At 50.5% G+C, this 20,152-nt stretch overlaps 1 protein-coding gene across 1 annotated transcript in view; it reads right to left on the bottom strand.

Moving 5' to 3' along the window:
• Nucleotides 1-982: 982 nt before the first annotated feature.
• Nucleotides 983-20,152, bottom strand: part of LOC102436694 — a 58,052-nt gene continuing 38,882 nt past the window's right edge. The window contains exon 5 of the mRNA XM_023761853.1: nucleotides 983-1,203. Coding sequence (XP_023617621.1) covers nucleotides 998-1,203 — 206 coding nt within the window. The 3' untranslated portion in view covers nucleotides 983-997. The remainder of the gene's footprint in view (nucleotides 1,204-20,152) is intronic.

Here is a 20,152-nt window from a genome sequence, read left to right as displayed (position 1 = left end):
GTGGTAGAGACAGGAAGGAAAGGGCAGATGAAGATGACCGAGCCACTAGCTCCCAATACGGAAGCATGAGAGAGAAGGTTTGTGGAGGAAGACGTAGAGCCTGAGATTCTTGTGGGCCATCTGGATGGAGTGGCTCTGGGGTCCAGGTGCCATGGAAATTGCTGCATAAGAGATGCAGCTTGAGAATTCTCTGTGTAGAGGGGGTATCTTCTCTCATCAGTCACCTATGAGATACGTATGGAGGATTTAGGAGAAGAGGGCTCGAGGATGCTGGCTTTAAGAGGTAGTCTAGAAAGAGAAACTAAACAGGCATCTTGGTCTGTGCGGGCTGCTATAACAGACTGGATGACTTAAACCACAAACATTTATTTCTCATAGTTCTGGAGGCTGGGACATTTAAGATCAATGCTCTGGTGGATTTAGTCTCAGGTTCATAGATCAACCTCTTTCTGTTGTGTCCTTACATAGCAGAAGGGGCGAGAGAGCTCTCGGAGGTTTCTTTAATTAGGGCATTAATCTCATTCATGTGGGCTCTACCCTCATGACCCAATCACCTCCCAAAGAGCTCGCCTCCTAATACCATCACATTGGAGGTTATTCATATGAATTTGGGAGGAACACAACATATGAATTTGGGGGGAACACAAACATTCAGTCCATAACAGCAGGGTAGGACTGGTCAGGAAGGATTCAGGAGAACAAGTAGAATGTGGTGTCCTAGAGGTTGAGAGCAGACTTTCAGGAAGGAATGGCCAATAATGTCAAGTGCAACAGAGACTTCCAATGAAATCAGCATTGGACAGCATCCACTGGACTCGGCAAGGTTGCCAGTGGGGTCAGGGGTGCAGAGGGGCCAATGGGAAATGAGTAAACAGAGGCTGTGTTAACCAGCGTTGAGAGGAGGCAGACAGGGACCAGGAAGGAAGACATAGAATGAGGATTATTTTTAGAAAGGGAAAGAGTGGAACATGTTTATAAGCCAAGAGGAAAGTGTTGGTCAAGAAGGACTGATGATCCCTGAGGAGTCTGAGAAGAGGGTGGTCATGGGCACAGATGCAGGTCCCGCCTTGGTGAGGGAGAGGGACACTTCATCCTTGGAGGCTGGAGGAAGGAAGCGGAGGTCATGGATATGGATATAGCTGTAGCTTGTGGGGGCAGGAGTGGGGATGGAAAAAATAGCACGCCTGATGGTCTTCGCTGGTGCTGTGAAGTAAGAAAGAATCTTATGAGTGTTGGAGAAGATAGTGCTTAGAGAGAAGGTGAAGGGAGGGAGGTAGGAATGAGCAGAGCAAGGACAAGCAGAGCTGATGGGAGGTTTCATGAACATGGGCATGAGTTAGGGAGATGCTGTTTATTCATTTGACACACAAAGGGACCAATCCCCAAATCCTCGCCCCACGTCCCATCCAAACTGTTCTCTGCCCCACACACAGCCTGCACCACCTGTTCCCCCACCGCCTCTCTGGTCTCATCTCCTCCCACTCCTCAGCTTCAGCCAATGCCCTTTCTCTCTTCCTCATGCCTCTTCTACCTACTGTTCTTTCTTTCAGTTGCTGTTCAGTGTTACCTCCTCCTGGCCCAGGACCGAGTTAAGTGCCTCTGCCCGGGGTCTCACAATAGGCCGTGTGTTCTTTGCTTTGCACCTACCACGTACCTGGGAGAGAGCTGCCTGCATGGCCACCTCCTCTACTAAACCCAGAATCTCTCCTTCAGGGCAGGACCTCTCGCTCTGGCTCCCCAGCACTCAGTAGGCCCTCAATACACATGCTGGGCGAGGGGTGGCGGTGGGGAATGAGCAGGTGAATTCCGGGTGGGAGGCTGGCTGCGTGGTCCCTCCAACCCCATCTTACTAAGAATCTAGGATTCCAGCTTGTTGGTTCTTTGTGCATTACTGCTTTTGTAAAAACACACATGTATTAGAGGGGACATAGGGGAGAGTTGTTCTCCATACGAACAAGAAGACTAATCATAACTCTTTCATAAGCCAGAAAAATAAGCTGTGACATTCTCATGGTCAGAGCCAGATTCCTCAGCAGCTCCCGGGCCTGTGGACAGACATGAGGACAGAGATGCCTCAGTGACGTCCAACCCCATGAGGCCTTCCTCTCTCTCCTCCCCTCCAGGTCAGCCTGAGTCTCCTCTGCTGTGCTGGGGAATCCACAATATACACCAGCTAGAAGCCCCCGAGCTGTCCTTGACAGCATCTAAGACACAGAGACGGCAGAGGTCCTCAGGTGCTGTGGCCTCTCACAGGGCGGGCAGAGCAGGAAGAGCCCTGTGGCCTGAGCGCCCGGCTCTCCAGGGTCTGGCACGGGCCCACTTCTCCGGAGTCCTGGAGGTGCTGAACCCGCTAACAGACTTTTCCCAGGATCCCAGGCTCCTCTCTGCTTTCCACCCACATCTCTCCAACAAAAACAAAGGCCTCGGCCGGGATCCAAGCTCCAGGGTCTGTGGGGAGGGGGCACTGGGACACAGCCCCTGTCCTTCCCCGTTGCTGAAACCAGATCCCTGAAGCTCCCAGAGGCCAAGAGCATGCATGTAGGTCTCTTCAAAAAAGCTGTGCCGGGCTTTTGTTGGGAGGGCAGGAAAGATAACCGAGTAACTAGCAGCCACCAGGAGGAAGGGCCGAGTCACTTGGAAAGACAATTCCCCGGTAGCTTTTTGCACTGATGGTGCATCAGCCCCACTGACAAAGGCAACTTAGGCCACTTTCCACACGGAGATGTGTCACTAGTGCCCACGCTGTCACAACAGCAGACGGACCAAAGGACCCATCACAGGGAGGAGAAGTGGGACCTTTGCTCCACCACACGCACTCCAACAGGCAGTTTCTAATAAAAACAAGTTCCAGGGACCCAACCCTCCAGGGATGGGCAGACGGGACACCTGGGTATTCAGAGAAGCTCAAAATATTTTTTTTCAGGGGAAAGGAAAATGATTTCAAGTTAAACAAAATAAAACAACAGGAACAGGACGATTTAAGCTCTTCCCACGATACAGCACTTCCTGGCTGCCAAGGGCAGTGAAATCTACGTGTAGGAAAGTAGATGCTTTAAATCCACAGCCTCCTCACCAGGACTTCTCGTTGCCAAGACCACTGCCTATGGACTTAACGACCGGTTAGCCCAGACTTGCTGATTCATTTATCCACAGACTCTATACTCTAACTTCACGCTCTTTCAGAAAAGTGGCTATTCTGCCCTGGGAAGGTAATTTGTGTCTCTGAGGTTCCCTTGAAGTTTCCTGACTCAACCACACCAACCTTCGGCAGGAGGAGCCAATGATAAGGCGGCAAATTTCAGCTCCCATTCCCTTGCCTCTATCAAGAAAAATCAGAGACACGAGGGACCAGAGAAGTGGAGTTTGTTCCCATTGCCAGCTGGGAAATGTCATACACCGAGCTTCTCACCGGATTCCTGCTGTAGCCCACTAGGAGGCTGCAGGCGGTCCTCCCACTGCCTGCAGCGGGGTTACCTGTCCTACAAACCTCGGAATCCTAGAGCTTCCCTGAAGTCTCGCCTGAAAACCAAGATCCACACGATTCTTTCCCAACTAAACTGGTTCTCCATTAAATGATTCTGGTCAGGTAGTTCTTCTGAGCCTCAGTTTCTCTTCTGTGGAAAGGGGTAAACTGTTGCCCTGCCCGGGCCAGAGAACTGGTTTTGACACTCCAGTGAGACAACTTGTGAAGGAACTCAGACACTGGAAAGCCTTTTGCAAACATACAAATTCTAGGAACCCTAACTCTAACCCTTACCCTAACGATAACCCTAATGATAACCCTAATGCACAGTAAGTCCTTCAAAGGCAGGAACCAGTTGTCACTCAATTGTCATTTATCACCCCCTTCAGCAGAGTGCTCACATGTGGGCAGGGCTACTGCATTTGACATTTAGGGACTTTGGTACTTGACTGCGCTCCCCTAATATTATGGATCAGGAGTATCTTCATTTTAAACTCTTCTCCATTGGGCATAAACAGAACACCCTTTCCTTTTCTCACCCAGATCCGGGGGGCCTTCAGTGCGATGACTGCCGCTGTGAACATGCCTGGATGCTAAAGTCACGCCCCTCAAAGTGGCTGCAATATCTCGTCTCTGACTCCACTCATTGAGGGCCAGCAACGACGAGGTACCCTTTCTCCTTCTCTCTGTTCTTGGCTTCCCACTTAATTCCTTTCCAGGGCCTTTGTATACATGTCCACATGAGGCCCCTAAATACATTTTAAATTTTGCAAAATCTCAGCTAAAAATATCTTGTTCCCTGCAAGCGCCCTGCAAGTGTGATTGGTCTCCTATGTAGCGAAGGAGCTTTTATATTTTTAGTTTTCTTCCCATACAACAAACACTATTAATAACATTCTACTTTCTCCAGAGATGATATAGATTAGACCAAATGGAAAGTTACCATGGCTACCGTAGTGTTATTTTGGGTATGAGAAATTCATGCCGGGGAAGCGGCATCCATGGTCAAGAACTGGAGCTTTATTTCCGCTTTGCTATCGGGCAATCAATCCCAATTTAATTTTGAAACTAATTGCAATGGAAACTAATTATAAGCAGCAAGACCTGAAACCCCTAATTACAGTGGAAGTCAATAAAGTGAGGCGGCATTATCATTGGAGCAATGTTGGCAGGAGGAGGGATTTAGGCACAGGTGGACTTCCTTCCCCACGCAACTTTCTAAGCAAAACAAGACGGGCAAACACATCTGAGGGATCAGTGGGAAACCCTAAGTTGGGTTTGAAGGCGTCAGTTTCTGGTGAGGGAGCAGGTCAGGCCCTCTCTCTGGGCTATGAAGAGGCAACAAGCTGGGGCAGGGATACAAAGCCCGGATGGAAAGGAGGTATTTCTATCAGCAGTTAACCACCAGGGAGGCCACGGTGGGGAGGCGGGGAAGGGCTAAGCTGAAGGAGGCTGGTCCGGACTAACCCCATAGATCACTGCGTCCCTCTCAGGCCTTGGAGGGCACACAGCAGAGGAGCAGGGGGACCCAAACAGAATCTCATCCCTCAGACCCAGATATTTATGGGCTGTTTCCTCACATACCAGATGCTGAGTCATACTTTTCTGAATTAGCAGCAGTTGGCTTATGAAAGGCCTTCTATTAGAGTAAAAACCTACTGCCAATCCCTGAAGTGCACGCGTCCCTTGGGGACCTCCCGGTCTATGTTTGACAGCTTTAAAATACTGCTAATGGCATGACTTCATCTGCCCCAGGCCAGAAGCATCCATATTTAGGTCAGAAACCACATGGTCCTCACATCACCCCCCAGGCTCCAGGATAGAAAGGGGCTCTTACATCAGGGAGAGAGCACTTTTAACCAGTGATTGATTACTCACTCGCCTCCAAATTCCATGACAAAGGGACAAAAATGAACGTTGCTGCCTGGTGGAAAGCGACTCTGACCACTGCAACAGCGCAGCAGTCAGAAGCCTGCCCTCTGCTCACTGAGCGTAGATTTTTCTACAAAGACCCCCGTTACAGGGTCTTTCTCCCTTTTACTTGTTTTCCTGTTACATTTTCCTGATTTTTAAAAAAGCATTTTTGAGAAGAAAGAAGCAGAAGCTGGTAACCCTGTTGTAGCGTTTTCAACAGCACTGCCTGCGTCGGTCCCTCCGGAGAGGGGCTCCGCGTCAGGGTGGAAGAATTCCTTGAGAGCTCCCAGGCTCCTGTCTCCCACGAAGAAAGGAGGCCCAGTCACCCTGGGGCACAGGACTTTCCCAAGGCAGACAAACCCCAAGTCGGTGGGAGCCGATATTCATCCTAATTCTTAGTGTTGTCATAAGCGGGCAACAGAGACATACAGGCCTCGTCCTGAATTAGTCAAATGAGGTTCGTTGACTATTTTCATCAAAATAGTGTACTGACATATTACGCAAAACCTTTGGCACTGGTCTTGTAACCAAGGTTAAAAATGGGAGCAGTCAGAAAAAAGACAGCTCTGAAGACAGAAATGTTTTGAAACCTGGCTGCAATATGAAAGGAGATACCTGGCAGTCTCTCTACATTATATATGTTATTGACATAATGGACCCGCAGGTTAAGCCGAGAGAGGGGCTCCGCCACCTCACATTTATTATGAACGAGGGGAGAGAGAAACAAAGAGAAAGAAGAGAAACAGCTTGGTCTTATTGAGCTACTTTGGTATAAAATTTCTGCCCAAGGAGACTGCAAGTGTCCTGAAACACAGAGCTTTGTCCCAAAACACAGATAAGGAGCCCCCTTCTGCCTCCAGGGGAGACATACCCCAGGGGCTTATGAAGATCCGTCAGTCAAAGAAAGCGCCTCTGTTTCGACAGCCGGCTGGCTGCAAACTTTCTCTAGCGCCCGTTAGAAAACGAATGCTTTGAAGACCCCCAAATAATTTTAGATGCACCTTATCTCAAAGCCACACCTACCTTGACTCCAAGGAAAGACTTGCGGTGATAGAAGCAGCACAGAGCTGCCGAGAGGGCGTGGAAAGCACTGCATTCCTTAGGCATCTCTGTCCTCAGTCCCTGGACCACACACTTTCTTCAGGGTTAAAAGAAAGGGGGCTCCGGGCATCAGAGCTCGGGCCGCTCAGCAGCAGCTGTGCCGCGCCCGCCCGCCGTCCGTCCAGTGGCCGGGGGAGTGAGCCAGCTCCTTCTCCCAGGCCAGGCTGGGACTTTTCCCCTCTGCTGAAGCCAATACGATCCAGCCTGCCATGCACACAGTGCCAGAAATTCTCATGTGACCAGACTTGCTTTCTGATGAAATTCTAACCTCTCTTAGAAGAGGCTTTGGGCTTTCGCTGTCCCCTCAATGTAGGGACCGGGTAGAAATCATTACGCCCTCGGCAGCCTTTCCTTCAGGGCTGAAGGCACCAGGCCAGCTGCTCCTAGGGGCTCTGTCAGCTGGCTTGTCACCCCAGCGCCTAGGGGTTCAGGAAGCACACAGCACACCTCCTTGTGATGGGACAGAGGCTCCTTTGAGAAGACGACCTAGAGGTGGCCAGGGAGCGACTGTCCCCTGGGAGCGATCTTAGAAGTCCTAGGGACCCAGGCGGGATCCCTGTTCCCACTCTGCCAGTCCATCCCAGAACTGTTTATTTTTAATTAGGATGCTCCTGGCGGCCAGCTTGCAGCTGATAATGTTGGCACAGCCATTGCTACTGTCAAAGCAACAGTGCCTTTTGGTGTTTAATTAGCAAGTCTGTCAGCAAACACCCTGAGCGCCCCATGCCCTCCCCACCTGGCCGGGCAGGCTACTGGGAGGATGGGACGGGCTGTGTAGACTCTTCTGACCCAACTGTTTGTCTCATTCCTTTCCTTCACTTTAATACTTCACTTTAGCTGCCGGCTCTCAGATCCAGCACATGAGGCTCACAGCCAACCTGGCTGAGCTTGTTTCTTCTGTGCTCAGAGGCCTTTGCCCCCACCAAGAGCCTCCTAACGCCTTTAGGGGAAAGTAACTGCTTTTCTCCTTTCATTCCACTAAGAGTGGATGCTCCATGATTCTGGTGTTTTTTGTTTTTGTTTTAAATCCAACCCAGGTTTCTGCCTGTAGCTCTTCCTCTCCTACCGTTCCAAATATTAACTTTCTGTGGCTCTGGCCCCTCAAACATGGAATGTGTCCTGAAGCTTTCTAAAACTTCGCACAGGCAGAAACTTGCAACAGGGAAGAAACAGAGCCCATTCAGTTCTGAAAGGGACACTACCACGGAGGCACGAGGGAGGTCTGAACACACCAATGGGTCCCTGTCCAAGAGGAGGCCTCGGCCTTTGGACTTGGTCAAGTTGGCCTGTAAAACTAGGGAACTGTTTGCCTAATGCCTGCGAGCAGCTTCCATGCTGGCCCGAGTGCTGTGGAGAGAGACAGGGTAGAGTCTCCCCACGTCCACCATGAGGACGGACCTACAAAGGCTCTGGCGCCACAGGAGCAACCAGGGGCTGACTCCCTTCCTGCTCTCTCCTCCCTTCTCCTCCATGGCTCCGGAGGTCAGGTGTGCAGCCCTGGGAACTCCTGGGTCTGGGGAAGGCCCCCTGAGAACCTGGGAGCAAGCACCAGAGGAGCAGAACTCACGGTTGGTGTGTTTTTAGCTGGAGGGGGCCCTTGGAGATGGTCCAGTAGATGGATCAATACTGTTCTCCAAGGTCCTGTACTGTACCTACGAGGGGGCATTTCCCTGCCCCCATTTCTATTAGATGGGGTTCAAAGGGTAAGTCCACATGGGCAGCCAGGGCCCATGACCCCAGCAGTCAGGCCACCAGCCACCAGGTAAGGGGCCCAGTGTTCACCTGCTATTCCCCTTTCCCTCAGGCTCACAAAGTCCCCAAATGGCTAAAGAACACAGCCTGGAAGAGGAAGAAAAGCAGCTCCTTCAATCCTGCACAGAAATTCCACGAGGTTAGTTAGCCAAAGCCTTTGAATTCCAAAGCCTTTGAATTCCAATACCCTACCCGCAGAAAGCATGAATGCAGCGCATTCCTGCAAGGAAATGCGCAAATAACTCAGACATGTAAATCACATAGCATCACGCAGTCAAGTGCTCCCGGAGCCGGAGTAAAAGCAAAACAAAGGCCGCTCAGGCCAGGGCAGGCCCGCCGCTGGTCACCTGAGGCTGTCCCTGTTTACTCCAAGAAATGTCTTTAAAATGCACCAAAACTGGTTCCGTCAGGATTAAAGGATGGGCTAATCTCACTCACTTTTTATTTCTGTGTTCCACACAAAAAATATTTCCGACGCAAGGTCACAGGTTTTAATCCATTTTCTCCTCAAATGGCGGAGGAGAGACTAAAATAACTATTATCTTGCAACTAAAGATGGTAATTGCATGAAATCACTGACTTGTTATGCTTTTAAATGTCTCCCATCCACACTGATCAATGCCCCCACACGCATCCCACAGTGATTATTCTATTCTTGTTACAAAGACACAGAGGACCAGAACTGCCTGTCACTCAGCGGAGAGCAGACAAGGCACCAGGGACTCCGCCTGTGACTACAGAACCTGGTGTCTGATCACATGGAAGCAAAAATAAGATTTTTTTAAACGTCTTATAAGTGAACCTGTCCCACAGCCCCGTGGAAAGGCTGTGATGTGCTACACTGGGGCAGGGTGACTCTGGTGATTTAGTACATGTGACTGAGGACCAGTCAAATCTGGATTCAGGGTTTTCTAAACACCATGCCCTTCTGTGGGCAGGGTTCAGGGTCGCTAATGCAACTCCAGGGACGGATGGACAGAGGCAGCCGCATGGAGCTGCGGGAAAGGTCTGTGCTCCCCAGCGCATCCCACCCCCGCTACCACACCTGGATCTGTGAGGAGGCATTTCTCTGCACCAAGGGAAACATCTGTGAAAACAGCCAGGGCGGGGTAGCCAGGTGGACCCTTGAAGGAAATCCTTGTTACCTCAGGTCACATGTTGCCCAGCCAGCTGGGAAGAGGGCTAAAGCAGGCTGGAGGCGGCCCCTGCACAAGCATTGCCTTCAATGCCATTGTTCCCTTGGGTAGCCCTAATACTAACCTGCACTACTTAGTAACCATGGAAACAGGAGCTGCCTGCCAGCCATATTCACAGACACGTGCACGCTTCCTTTCCATCCGCCGCAGCCCTTGGGCTAAGAGAGGCTGAAAGCGAGTACAGAGTCCCTTTCCCAAAGTGCCACAGCCCCCGTGAGGTAGACCTGCTCTCTGAGGATGGCATGGGGTGAGAGATCTGTGCAGAGAAAGATGTGCCTGCCAGGTACCTGCTTTTCCGTTTCAGGGCAACAAGGAATGTGATGCTGCCCCAGACCCCCACTCCCCTTCCCAAAGCTAGCCCGGAACCAAGCCATCCAGCCTTACATGCAGTGAGGTGCTTAGGCCATGCCAAGCAGCCCCAGGGGCAATGCGTGCTGAGACCAGAGGGTACTGGTGCAAGGCTGCACGTCCTGGCTTGTCCCTGCCCACAGGGACTCACTCAGAACGTCCGTGACCACCGGTCATGGTCAAAACAGCTCAACCTCTGGTGGCAACTGTGAGACTTCACCTGTCCAGAAACATTGATCTTTCTTGGCTTTTGTCTTCACTAAACCCCAGTGATTGGGCTCTGGGGGAGCAAAGACAGCGTTAATGAGATAGGGAGTAAGGCCAATGCTCCGAATTCTGTTTCTCCTGGTGTCCCAGGAAGTAGGGAAGGAAGATTAACATGGACAGCTGGTCCTAAATTGCTGAGGATGCCCTCTGCAGGCTCAGCAAGAACCTAGAAAGCTGTGGGCCAGAGAAGGGGCAGCCCTGCTCCCCAAAGCCTCCCAGTCACCTGGCCTGTCTGTGTGATTCTGCACACAGTAAACCAGGAGGGGAGGTGGGGAGGGAGGAGCTCTTCGTAGCAGAGCACACACCCTCACATCACAAGCAACAGGGCTGGGGCAGCGGAGGTGGAAGCCGTGAGAGCGAGGAGAAGCGTTGGGGAAGAGGTCCCCTCCTCATGCCAGGCTCAGTCAAAGATGGCTCAACACATTTTTCTATATGCAAATGTGATTTATTTCTTGCTCCAACAAGGAATGCAAACTAGACTCGGAGGGAAGAGGGCGGGAAAGGCAGGCCCAGCTCTCTGGCCACTTTGTGTGCGGCTGTGAGCAAGAAGCCGGCTTGCGCTGGTGCAGCAGAGGCGCGGCGCGTTTACGAGTGTGTGCTGCACACATCCCAGCCTGACAGTCCCCGGATTCCTCAAGGGGATGAAAGGGTAGGTTGCTAAATGGCTTCTGTCGGGAAACGGTATTGATCTGCCTAGCACATACACAAGAAGATTAAGGCCAGTATTCACACACCGATTTCTCTCCACTGGGCCTTTGTCCTCCCACAAATGTCTGTCCCTTTAATTGGCGACTAAAATTGTATAACTAATCATGTGAAGCAAAACTAGGTGAGCACCCAGGCCCGACTACTTTCTTGCACTATCACATACAATTTCACCTCATATGTCCGCCCTTCCCCATCGCCATTTCCTGGTATTCTTATTGCCATAATTAGCTGGTTAATATTAATAACAGGAAGAGAGCAAAGGGGAGGCCAGACATCATAAGCATGGTCACCTGGGCAGCTCCGCCAGGAAGCTACAGCTTCATGCTCCCCAGGGAACCAAGGTCCATTCCCTGCAGATCACTGGAGGAAGGGATCAAAGAAAGGGGGAGATGGGTGCATGTGCAGTAAAGTCTGGGTGGCACAGGGAGGTGCTTGCCTGTAGTCTAGCTTGGGGAACAATGGATTGGCTGGGGGGGGGGGACCCCATCAGAAGTGCATGAAATCTTAAAGAGTTAATTGGTTAGTTTAAAGAAGCTCCTGGTTAAAATCCCCAAAGAGTTCCTTCCCTCTTGTTCTCTCTTGCTCCATGCCCCACACTCACCCATGCGCTCGCGTGTTCTCTTTCCATAGCCACATGGCCTTCAGCAGCCACTTGGTCTATGGCTGTATCGTCCACACACAATGGACTGCAGCTGGGGACGCGAGCTAAGCTAGGCAGATGCTGGAACGGACTGGACTTTAACATGGAGCAGAAACTCTGGGCAGTGGCCTTAATTCTGGCCCTGCTGATGACAACACCAGACTTCTTCCATGGAGAGACAGACAGAGATGGGACCTTGGACGGGAACCCCCTTTACATCATCAGTAAAGCTTTCCACGAAACCCCATTATCCCGTGGGGGCCTCAAGAGATTCTTTTCCTCACGGCACCCCCAGACCTCCACTTCCACCGATAACAGTATCACCCCAGAAATCCTATATCATACAAGCTTTATTTTCTGTGTCTGGCATTAAGCTGAAATTAAAAGAATGTGCATGGGGCATAATTCCAACCTTTCACACAGTCGTCAGACTTTCTGGCGGGCCCAGCCTTCTTTGATAGTCTATGAAAATCACGGACCCTCCTCCCAGAACAAAAGGCACAGACTGTAATGTTTTTAATTTCAGGGATTCTGTGTCCCCAGCAGCCCACCCGTACATCCCGGGGAGTCTTACCCACACAAGATGATCCTCCCCCCCCCCCCCCATGCCAGCTTCCTTCTGTTCTACACTCACTATGCAGGCATCACAGCTCCTAGGTTTTCTTTGCTGTACGCATTTCTATTTCCCCTTCCTTCCATTTTCGGTGCATGTGAGCTATATAAGCAACTAATAACGGTGACCCAAGCCCTCCGAGGCCCCTCCCACGTAGAGCTGCAGAAATGGGCCAAGGGGCATCTGCAGGGCCAGAACGGTGAGGGCGCACAGCAAACACCAGCAGCCCTGCCTCCCATCTCCGCTGCCACTAGCTCTCCCACCTCACAAGCACTTCTGGAAAATGGCATCTTCCAAAACGAAGCTGCAAGACACATATTTGCATGTCTCAAAAGCCACGCTGGGAGGTAGGAGGGCAGAGGCAGAGCCAGGATGGGTTCAAGTCTTTTTAAATATTTTTTTTAATTGATTTCAGAGAGGAAGGGAGAGGGGATAGAGAGAAACATCAACGATGAGAGAGAATCACTGGCTGCCTCCTGCATGCCCCCTACTGGAGATCGAGCCTGCAACCCAGGCCCGCGCCCTTGACTGGGAATTGAACCATGACCTCCTTCCTGGTTCATACGTCAATGCTCAACCAACTGAACCACACAGGCCAGGGCAGGGTTCAAGTCTTTACTGCACTACCAGCAAGCTGGGTGACCTGGGGAAATGTCTTAACCTCTCTGAGCCTCAGTTTGCTCTTCTCATTTACTAGTATTTTTGTGAGGATTAAATGAGATAACAAAGAATCTAGCACCCAACAAACAGGCACTCAGAAATGTGAGCTTCCCTTCCATTTTCAAAGGAAAAGACAAACCTCATCGGCCCTGCTTGTTTCTCCCATAGGGCACATGCCCAAATGCACCCTAAATCTCACTCCAATGCCAGGCTACAGGAACAGGGTGGCCAGTCCCGCCCTGAGCCAATGACAGGCCCCAGCTAGTGCTACTGCAACTCTTGAACCTTGAATGCCAGGAAGAAATGGGGAGGAGTTTAAATTGTTTAGCCTTAAAAATATTGCTTAGCCTTTAATTTTTCAGACCACGTATGAAAATGGCACATACGCTCAGATGTCTCGGATGATTTTCTACTTCAGAATCTTTATTGTTAGGGGAGCTGCTTGTTTTGACAGCCTGTGTGTCCACAGCGTCTGCCCACTTGGCCTGCACCAGGGCGCTGCTGGGTCCTTCACAACCACTCAGCTCCCAGTGCTCACCCTTGTGCCAGCCAGTCTGACTGGGGATTCCATGCCCCCACCTTAGGACCTGGGAGGCACCCCTCTTTCCCACTGTCGCACACCAGGTTGGCTGCAGAACCGGGTTTCGGCCTGGCCTGGCTGGATGCCTGCCTGATGCTCCTCCCACCTCACCCCTGAGCCTTGCTAGCCCTCTGGGCTCTGGCCCCAGGACTGGAGATCTTCCACGAGAGTCTAGAGTCCCCAGAGGTCCACCTCCCATGCGCCTGGCTCCTTCACGCTTCACTGGCCCGCATTACTGGACACTGACACCAACCATTTCTAGGATTAGAGCTGTGCCTGCGACAGCCCTTGGGACACTGTGCTGGCTCTGCCCAGCTCCCCTCTCTCTGCTTCCTGTGTCCTCCCAGATGCTGCTTCCTGCCTGCACCTCCTCCTCTCTAGCCCCTAGTGGCAGGAATTGCCGAAGTTACAGTGTACTCTTCTAATGCCACTCCACGCCCATCACCCACCCTGAAAGGCTAGCAAGTGTCTGAGTAGATGGAGCAGGCATGGAGGAATGAATGCGCAAGAAAGGCCGGAATCTGGGGCGCAGGGCAGGTCGGCACCCGGGGAGCCAGGACTCACTCCACTTGTTTCCACCTTGAAAGCTTGCCCAAGTAAAACAGAAAGTGATCTTATTCCTTCCTTCTTCTCTCTTTCCAAGCAAATTCTAGCCACCTGAGTGAAATACTTCTGTAGGAATCTCCTTCTTTCATGGCTGTAAACCAAGCATGTCAAACTCAAAGGCTAACACGGGCCAAATAAACAAGGCTTGCGGCCCGCAGGCCGAGAGTTTGACATGCTTGCTGTAAACTGATCACGAGCATTAGCATCTGAGTGGCACACTGGTTACTTCTGGGTCCTGCCGGAAGAGCTATGAGAATCAGCCCAGACCTGGAGTTTTTAACCTGGGGGTGGGGCGGGGCTTCCAGGAGCCACTGGAAATTGTATATAAACTGTTGGGTGAGAGAGCTGGCTTTCACCCAGTTCTCAAAGAGTCATGTGACCTAAAATCCCCACTGATCCAGAAAGACTTTCAGTGGCTCTTAGAGATGTGGCTTCGGATGGTCTCACTTGATCTTTTTCTAGTGGAGAGAGATGTGCAGAGAACACCCCGGTCATCATGGACATGAGCAAAGACAGGAAAGCCTCCCGGCCGCCTCGGACACGGTCAGGCATGGGCAGGGCTGTGCTTGGTAAGAGGAGCTGGATAGACACTGAAGCAGGCAGTGAGCCTCTCCGTCCTGCTGTTGGAGTAGCTTTAAACACCGTGGGAGGGGAAGAAACCCGCCCTCACCCAGCTGGTAGAAGGGCCTGGTTTGTATGCAATAGTTAACATTACCACCACAGGCAGAATAGCTACCAGTTTGACTCTCAGCAACCCCTCCCCAGCCACAGACTTGAGGGATGTGCTCCCTGAAGAAGACTGCAGCAGTCACAGAAACCTTTCTGCCTTTCGGCCGGCGATCCTCAAAGCAGCCTCACTCACCCCTCGTGTCAGGCCCCCAAGAGCCAACATTTACACAGAGAGCTTTCACCTTAGTGTCTTATTCAGCACTCACACCGGGAGACATGTATTATCATCTCCACTGTACACTTGAGATCAAACCGTTCTTAGAGTTAATAATTAAAACAACCATGAGCCAGAGTGGCTGGATCTATCGGATGTGATAATGGAAGCATGGATTCCACCTGGTTGCCTGGAGTACCTTATCTTGTGCAAATCCAAAAGGCAGAATTGTGGCTCCTGCAACAACCTCCTCCCTCCAACCCAGTGACGGATGTTCTTGGCAACACAGACAGCAGGTCCCATCGGAAATATCCCCATTCATTACTGATGGAAATGGTAGGGACAGATGGATGCTGGGGACAGAATCTGAGAGCCAAGATACAGCAAAGCCTCTAGTACAGGTAATGGCTGGAGGGCTAGGGGACCTCGTTTGTCGTACACAGTCACCAACGGGGCCCGTTTCTCCACAGGAAAAGGCAGAGGCTGTGCTGCATGGGAAGGGCACTTCCTCGGGCAGTCAGCTGCCACGCCAATGCCACCTACAGAAACGACATCAGATGGTCAACACTCCTGGTGCCCAAGGTGCAGACAATGGGTTCCTTTTGTTGGTGGTTAAGGGCAGTACAATGCCTAGCCCTCCAGGTTCTTGCCCCACGACTAGAGATCTTCCACATGCATCTAGAGTCCTCAGAGGACCACCTCATGTGCCGGGCTCCTTCACACTTCACTGGCCCACGTTACTGACAGCAGCCATTTCTAGAATTAGAGCTGTGCCCGGGATAGCCCAGGCACAGTGTGTGCCTAGAGAGTGGGAGGGCAGGGTGGGAGAAGAGAGAGTTACCAGGGAGGGCAGAGGAACTCACCTGGACCAATCTCTAGGCACACCACACCAGCCTCACAGCTGGGCTCCTTGTGACGACAGATGTGGGAATTTTTCCACAGCCTCTCTGCCCTGCCCCCCTCATCCCTACAAGTTCTCTGTAACAAGGTGGATCTGACCATTAAACTGGGAGGCAATGGGATTCAGCACATAAATACACCAGAAGGGAGAGAAACTAGAGGAAGATGAGTATAGGACTTAAAAAGATATATATATATATATATATATATATATATATATCCGTCTCTCTGCAAAACCTAGCACTTATATGCCAACATTTTACATGTGTACCCTTAGTAGACAGAAACAATTAGAAAATATAACCTAATATACTTCTGATCCTGAAAAGTCAGGGGGAAATTATTTAAATAGCAGATAGTGGTTATTACATTTGAAAGCTTTACCCCACGGCATGAGTGTTCATGCCATGAACACTTGTAATGGGTGTGCGAGCCAATCAGAACACTGAACACTGAATGTTGCGGAAGTAGACATGCGACCCAAGTTAGACCAAACAGACTCCTTTCTTGTGATATTTCAAACCAGAGCAGAGGGAAAGATCCCTTTCCCTGGGGACTATAGCTTTAAGATTATAATCTACCCCTGGCTGTTGTGGCTCAGTTGGTTGGGCATTGTCCTGCGCACAGAAAGGTTGCAGGTTTGACTCCCAGTCAGGGCACATGCCTGGGCTGCGGGGTCTATCCCAGGTGGGGGGCGCTGCAGGATGTTGCTCTCACATTGATGTTTCTCTCTTTCTCCATCTCCCTTCCTCTCTCTCCAAAGATCAATAAAAAAATCTTTTAATAAAAGATTATAGGCTAGAGCAGCCTACAGGCATGTGTTCCCATGGCATGTAGAAGCCGATCTGAGATAACGCAGTCAACGTGCTGAGAGAAGCAGATGCAAGGACTGAGAGCACGGAGATGTTTTCCTTCCCCAGAACAGTCATCCACCCAGGCCACTCCACCCCTGCCCTTCCCAGTCATAAATTTCCTGCTCACATCATCAGTTTGAGAGTTTACAGGTTCCCTTTATCAGTGCGAGGTTAGGTAAAACTTGAGATCAAGATACAATAATACGTTGTGTTGGCCTCTACCGGAGTTCACATATATAAGATGTGATCCCCTATAGCTAAAAAAAAACGCTAAAAAAGAGCCAACATAAACTGATGTTACATGAACACGTGGATAATATACACCCATTAATAATAGGGTTGTACATTCATGTTTCAGTGACGGGTGGAAACTAATAGCGTTTCACAGCCTACTCCAAGGACATTACATTAAAGGACTGCCCTATCTTAGGTTTCCAAGAGTGAAGCAGACACGGATTTGCCTCTAGGACAGGGAGGGACTCATGGAGTTGGAATGTTCTGTGCACGGACGATAGGTGTGTGTGGCTCCCACGCCCAGCACCCCTCCCAGGCTCATGCGGCAACAGCACCATCCTAAGGTCCTGGAAGACGATCCAAAGGCTAATCTGTTTTGTGGAAAAGCAGAAACCCGTTTCAGAGGTGCAGGCCGGGACACTCCCTCACTAAGGCCAGGGGGACTTTACCAGGTAAATTGATAACCTGGGAGAGCAACTCTCATGACTCCTTTCTAGGTCAGGGAAAGGGAATTTGCATCATCCCCAAATTACATTTAGATCCTCCCAAAGTTGCTCCTTACATGGTCTTTAGTTGCACACGGCCTGGAAGTAGGCTTGGCACCCTGACCGTCTGCCTGATGGAGCTTCTTTCACCCACTGCTACTGCTCCTTTTACCCCAGTGAGGACCCTAGCTCCAATCCTGCCTTCCAGGGTCCTGCTATTGAAACACTCAATGCAGTGAGCTCTGTCCTTGTCTGTTGGCCTCAGGACCCAGTCTTACTCATCATCACTGCGCCAATGCCCAGAACAGTGCCTGAGCAGGAGAGGGGCCAGTGAACGTTTGGAGGTAGCACAGGGATTCTCAACACACACGTGGAAGTAGTTTGCATGAAAGTGTGTTTGCATATTTGTAGGCAAAGGGTTCTTATTCATCACATTCACAAAAGGACAGGGACCTCCCCCCTCCAATAGGTAAGAACCACATGGTGTGAGACATGACCTGCTGTACGAGGGTCAGGTCCTTATGGGGCGAACCAGCCTTGCCTTCCCCTCAGAAGCACCTCACTCCCTCAACTGTAAACTACCTGGGTTCCCAAATGGGAGGGGGCTCCCTGAACACAGTGATTCTTTTTTTTAATCATCAACTGAAGATATGTTGGTGTGTGTTTTTTATTGAGAGAGAGAAAGAGAAAGAGAGAGAGAGAGAGAGAGAGAGAGAGAGAGAGAGAGAGAGAGAAACCTCAATAGCCTGCCTCCCACATGTGCGGCCCTGTCTGCTAAGACTCTTTCCAGTAAAGACCACGAGAAGACAGAGGAAGGAGACTGGGCCACCGTGGACTCAGCTGGACCACTCAGGCACTTCGCAAAACACCCACCTGGGCCTGGGAAAAAACAAGCATCTAATGGGAGACTGGTGGCCACAGGAAACAGGCCGCCAGCCCCATCATTTCCTCGGCACAAAAAGCTCCTTTGAGAGTGTGAATGGAGGCTTTATGTGGCAAGTTCTCATCCACAGGCTAATAAATATGTGAAATGGCCTCTCAGACCAGGTTCCTGCAGCCTGGACACTGAGGTCATTGGAGAAACAATGAGATGCCATCTGGAGAGAGCTGGGACTCAAAGGAAACGGCCTCGAAGGGCCAAGCAGCATGTTTTCATTCCCAGGGTCTGACACATCCTTATCTTCCCTGACATAAAGGACGCATGGAGCTCAGCCAGCTCAGCCACGCTGGGAGCATGAATGGGCAAACGCAGTGGCAATTAATAAAAGCTGAAGGGTCAGGAGAGTGCCCTTTCCAGGCTGCCACAAGTAAATTCATCCCTTGGCTGCACTTTCCCCGCCAAGCGGAGCATCGTGGCCATAACCCAGGCCTTGGCCTCAACCAGCTTTGGGTTTTCACAGTTTTCATATAAAGCAGTTAGAGCAGAACAGCAATGCTTCTGGCCCAGCTCCGGACGGTACACGGGCAGCAACGACTTGATCTGTGAAAGAGTATTTACCGAGGCTTCACGAGCCACTCAATTGTAGACAGCAGGCCCACAACTGAGAACTCTCATCGCTAGGCTAGGTTCTCAGTGCTTCTTATTTTTAAATAAAAATTTAATGTGTCTTCTCTATTAATAATCAGTATCGTTAGATGGAAATGCAATTGTTGAGCAAGCTGGTTTAAAAAAAAACTTAGCTAGAGAAGAAAATGCGGACTTAGGTAGCAGGAGGCGCTGATTCGTGTCTAAGTGTTGCTGCAGCTGACAGCTCTGAGCTGCAGGAGACCCTCCAGGACGGCGCTGCTCAAAGTGGGGCCTTTCAGGGAGTCTGTGAGGCAAACTATTTTTTAAAATATATTTTTATTGATTTCAGAGAGGAAGGGAGAGAGAGAGATAGAAACATCAATGATGAGAATCATCCATCGGCTGCCTCTTGCAGGCCCCCTACTGGGGACCAAGCCCGCAACCCGGGCATGTGCCCTGACCAGGAATCAAAACGGCAGCCTTTCGGTGCTCTGGACAATGCCCAGCCAACTGAGCCACACCGGCCAGGGTGACCACCATATTTTTTTTTAACTTTAAAAACATTGAAAATATATTTCACTTAAGAAGGCCTTGGTGAAGCAGTAAGAATTACTCACTTTATGACATCTCGGCCCCTCTGGCCTCAAAGTGGTCCTCAGTGGGAGAGGTGGACTCTGGCTGAATGGCCTTGCCCTTGCTATGTCCTCTTCTCTTACGACAGTGGTTCTCAACCTTCCTAATGCTCCTACCCTTTAATACAGTTCCTCATGTTGTGGTGACCCCCAACCATAATATTATTTTTGTTGCTACTTCATAACTGTAATTTTGCTACTGTTATGAATCGTAATGTAAATAACTGATATGCAGGATGTATTTTCATTGTTACAAATTGAACATAATTAAAGCATAGTGATTAATCACAAAAACAATATGTAATTATATATGTGTTTTCCGATGGTCTTAGGCGACCCCTGTGAAAGGGTCGTTCGACCCCCAAAGGGGTCGCGACCCACAGGTTGAGAACCGCTGACTTACATCACATTTGACTCGCCCCTCCACTCAAAAGTCACCGTTTGGGGGAGGCCTTCCCTGGCCTCCCTATTTAAAATGAGTGCCCCCCGAACGCCAACATTTCCTAGTTTCTTTCCCTGCTGGAGCTTTCCTGCTTAGCACTCCTCACTGCCTGACCTGGTTTACGCGACCGTCTTCCTTGTCCTCTCTCTCCTCTGCCCCAGAATATAAGCTCCCCTGGAACAGTGACCAGCAGATGGCAGACACTCAATAGATAATTGTTAAATGACGATGACACATAAAACAAATATGCCTACACTTGTTTAATAATTGAAAAACTGTTTTCAACAAGAAAACATTGAAAAGTGCCCATATGTCAGTAGGTTAAGTCTGATTGTATCTTGTACGGTGGAACACTAAACAGCCATTC

The sequence above is a fragment of the Myotis lucifugus genome, unplaced genomic scaffold, assembly GCF_000147115.1.
Source record: "Myotis lucifugus unplaced genomic scaffold, Myoluc2.0 scaffold_220, whole genome shotgun sequence".
Lineage (NCBI taxonomy): Eukaryota > Metazoa > Chordata > Mammalia > Chiroptera > Vespertilionidae > Myotis > Myotis lucifugus.
This window is presented reverse-complemented; position numbering and strand designations above follow the sequence as displayed.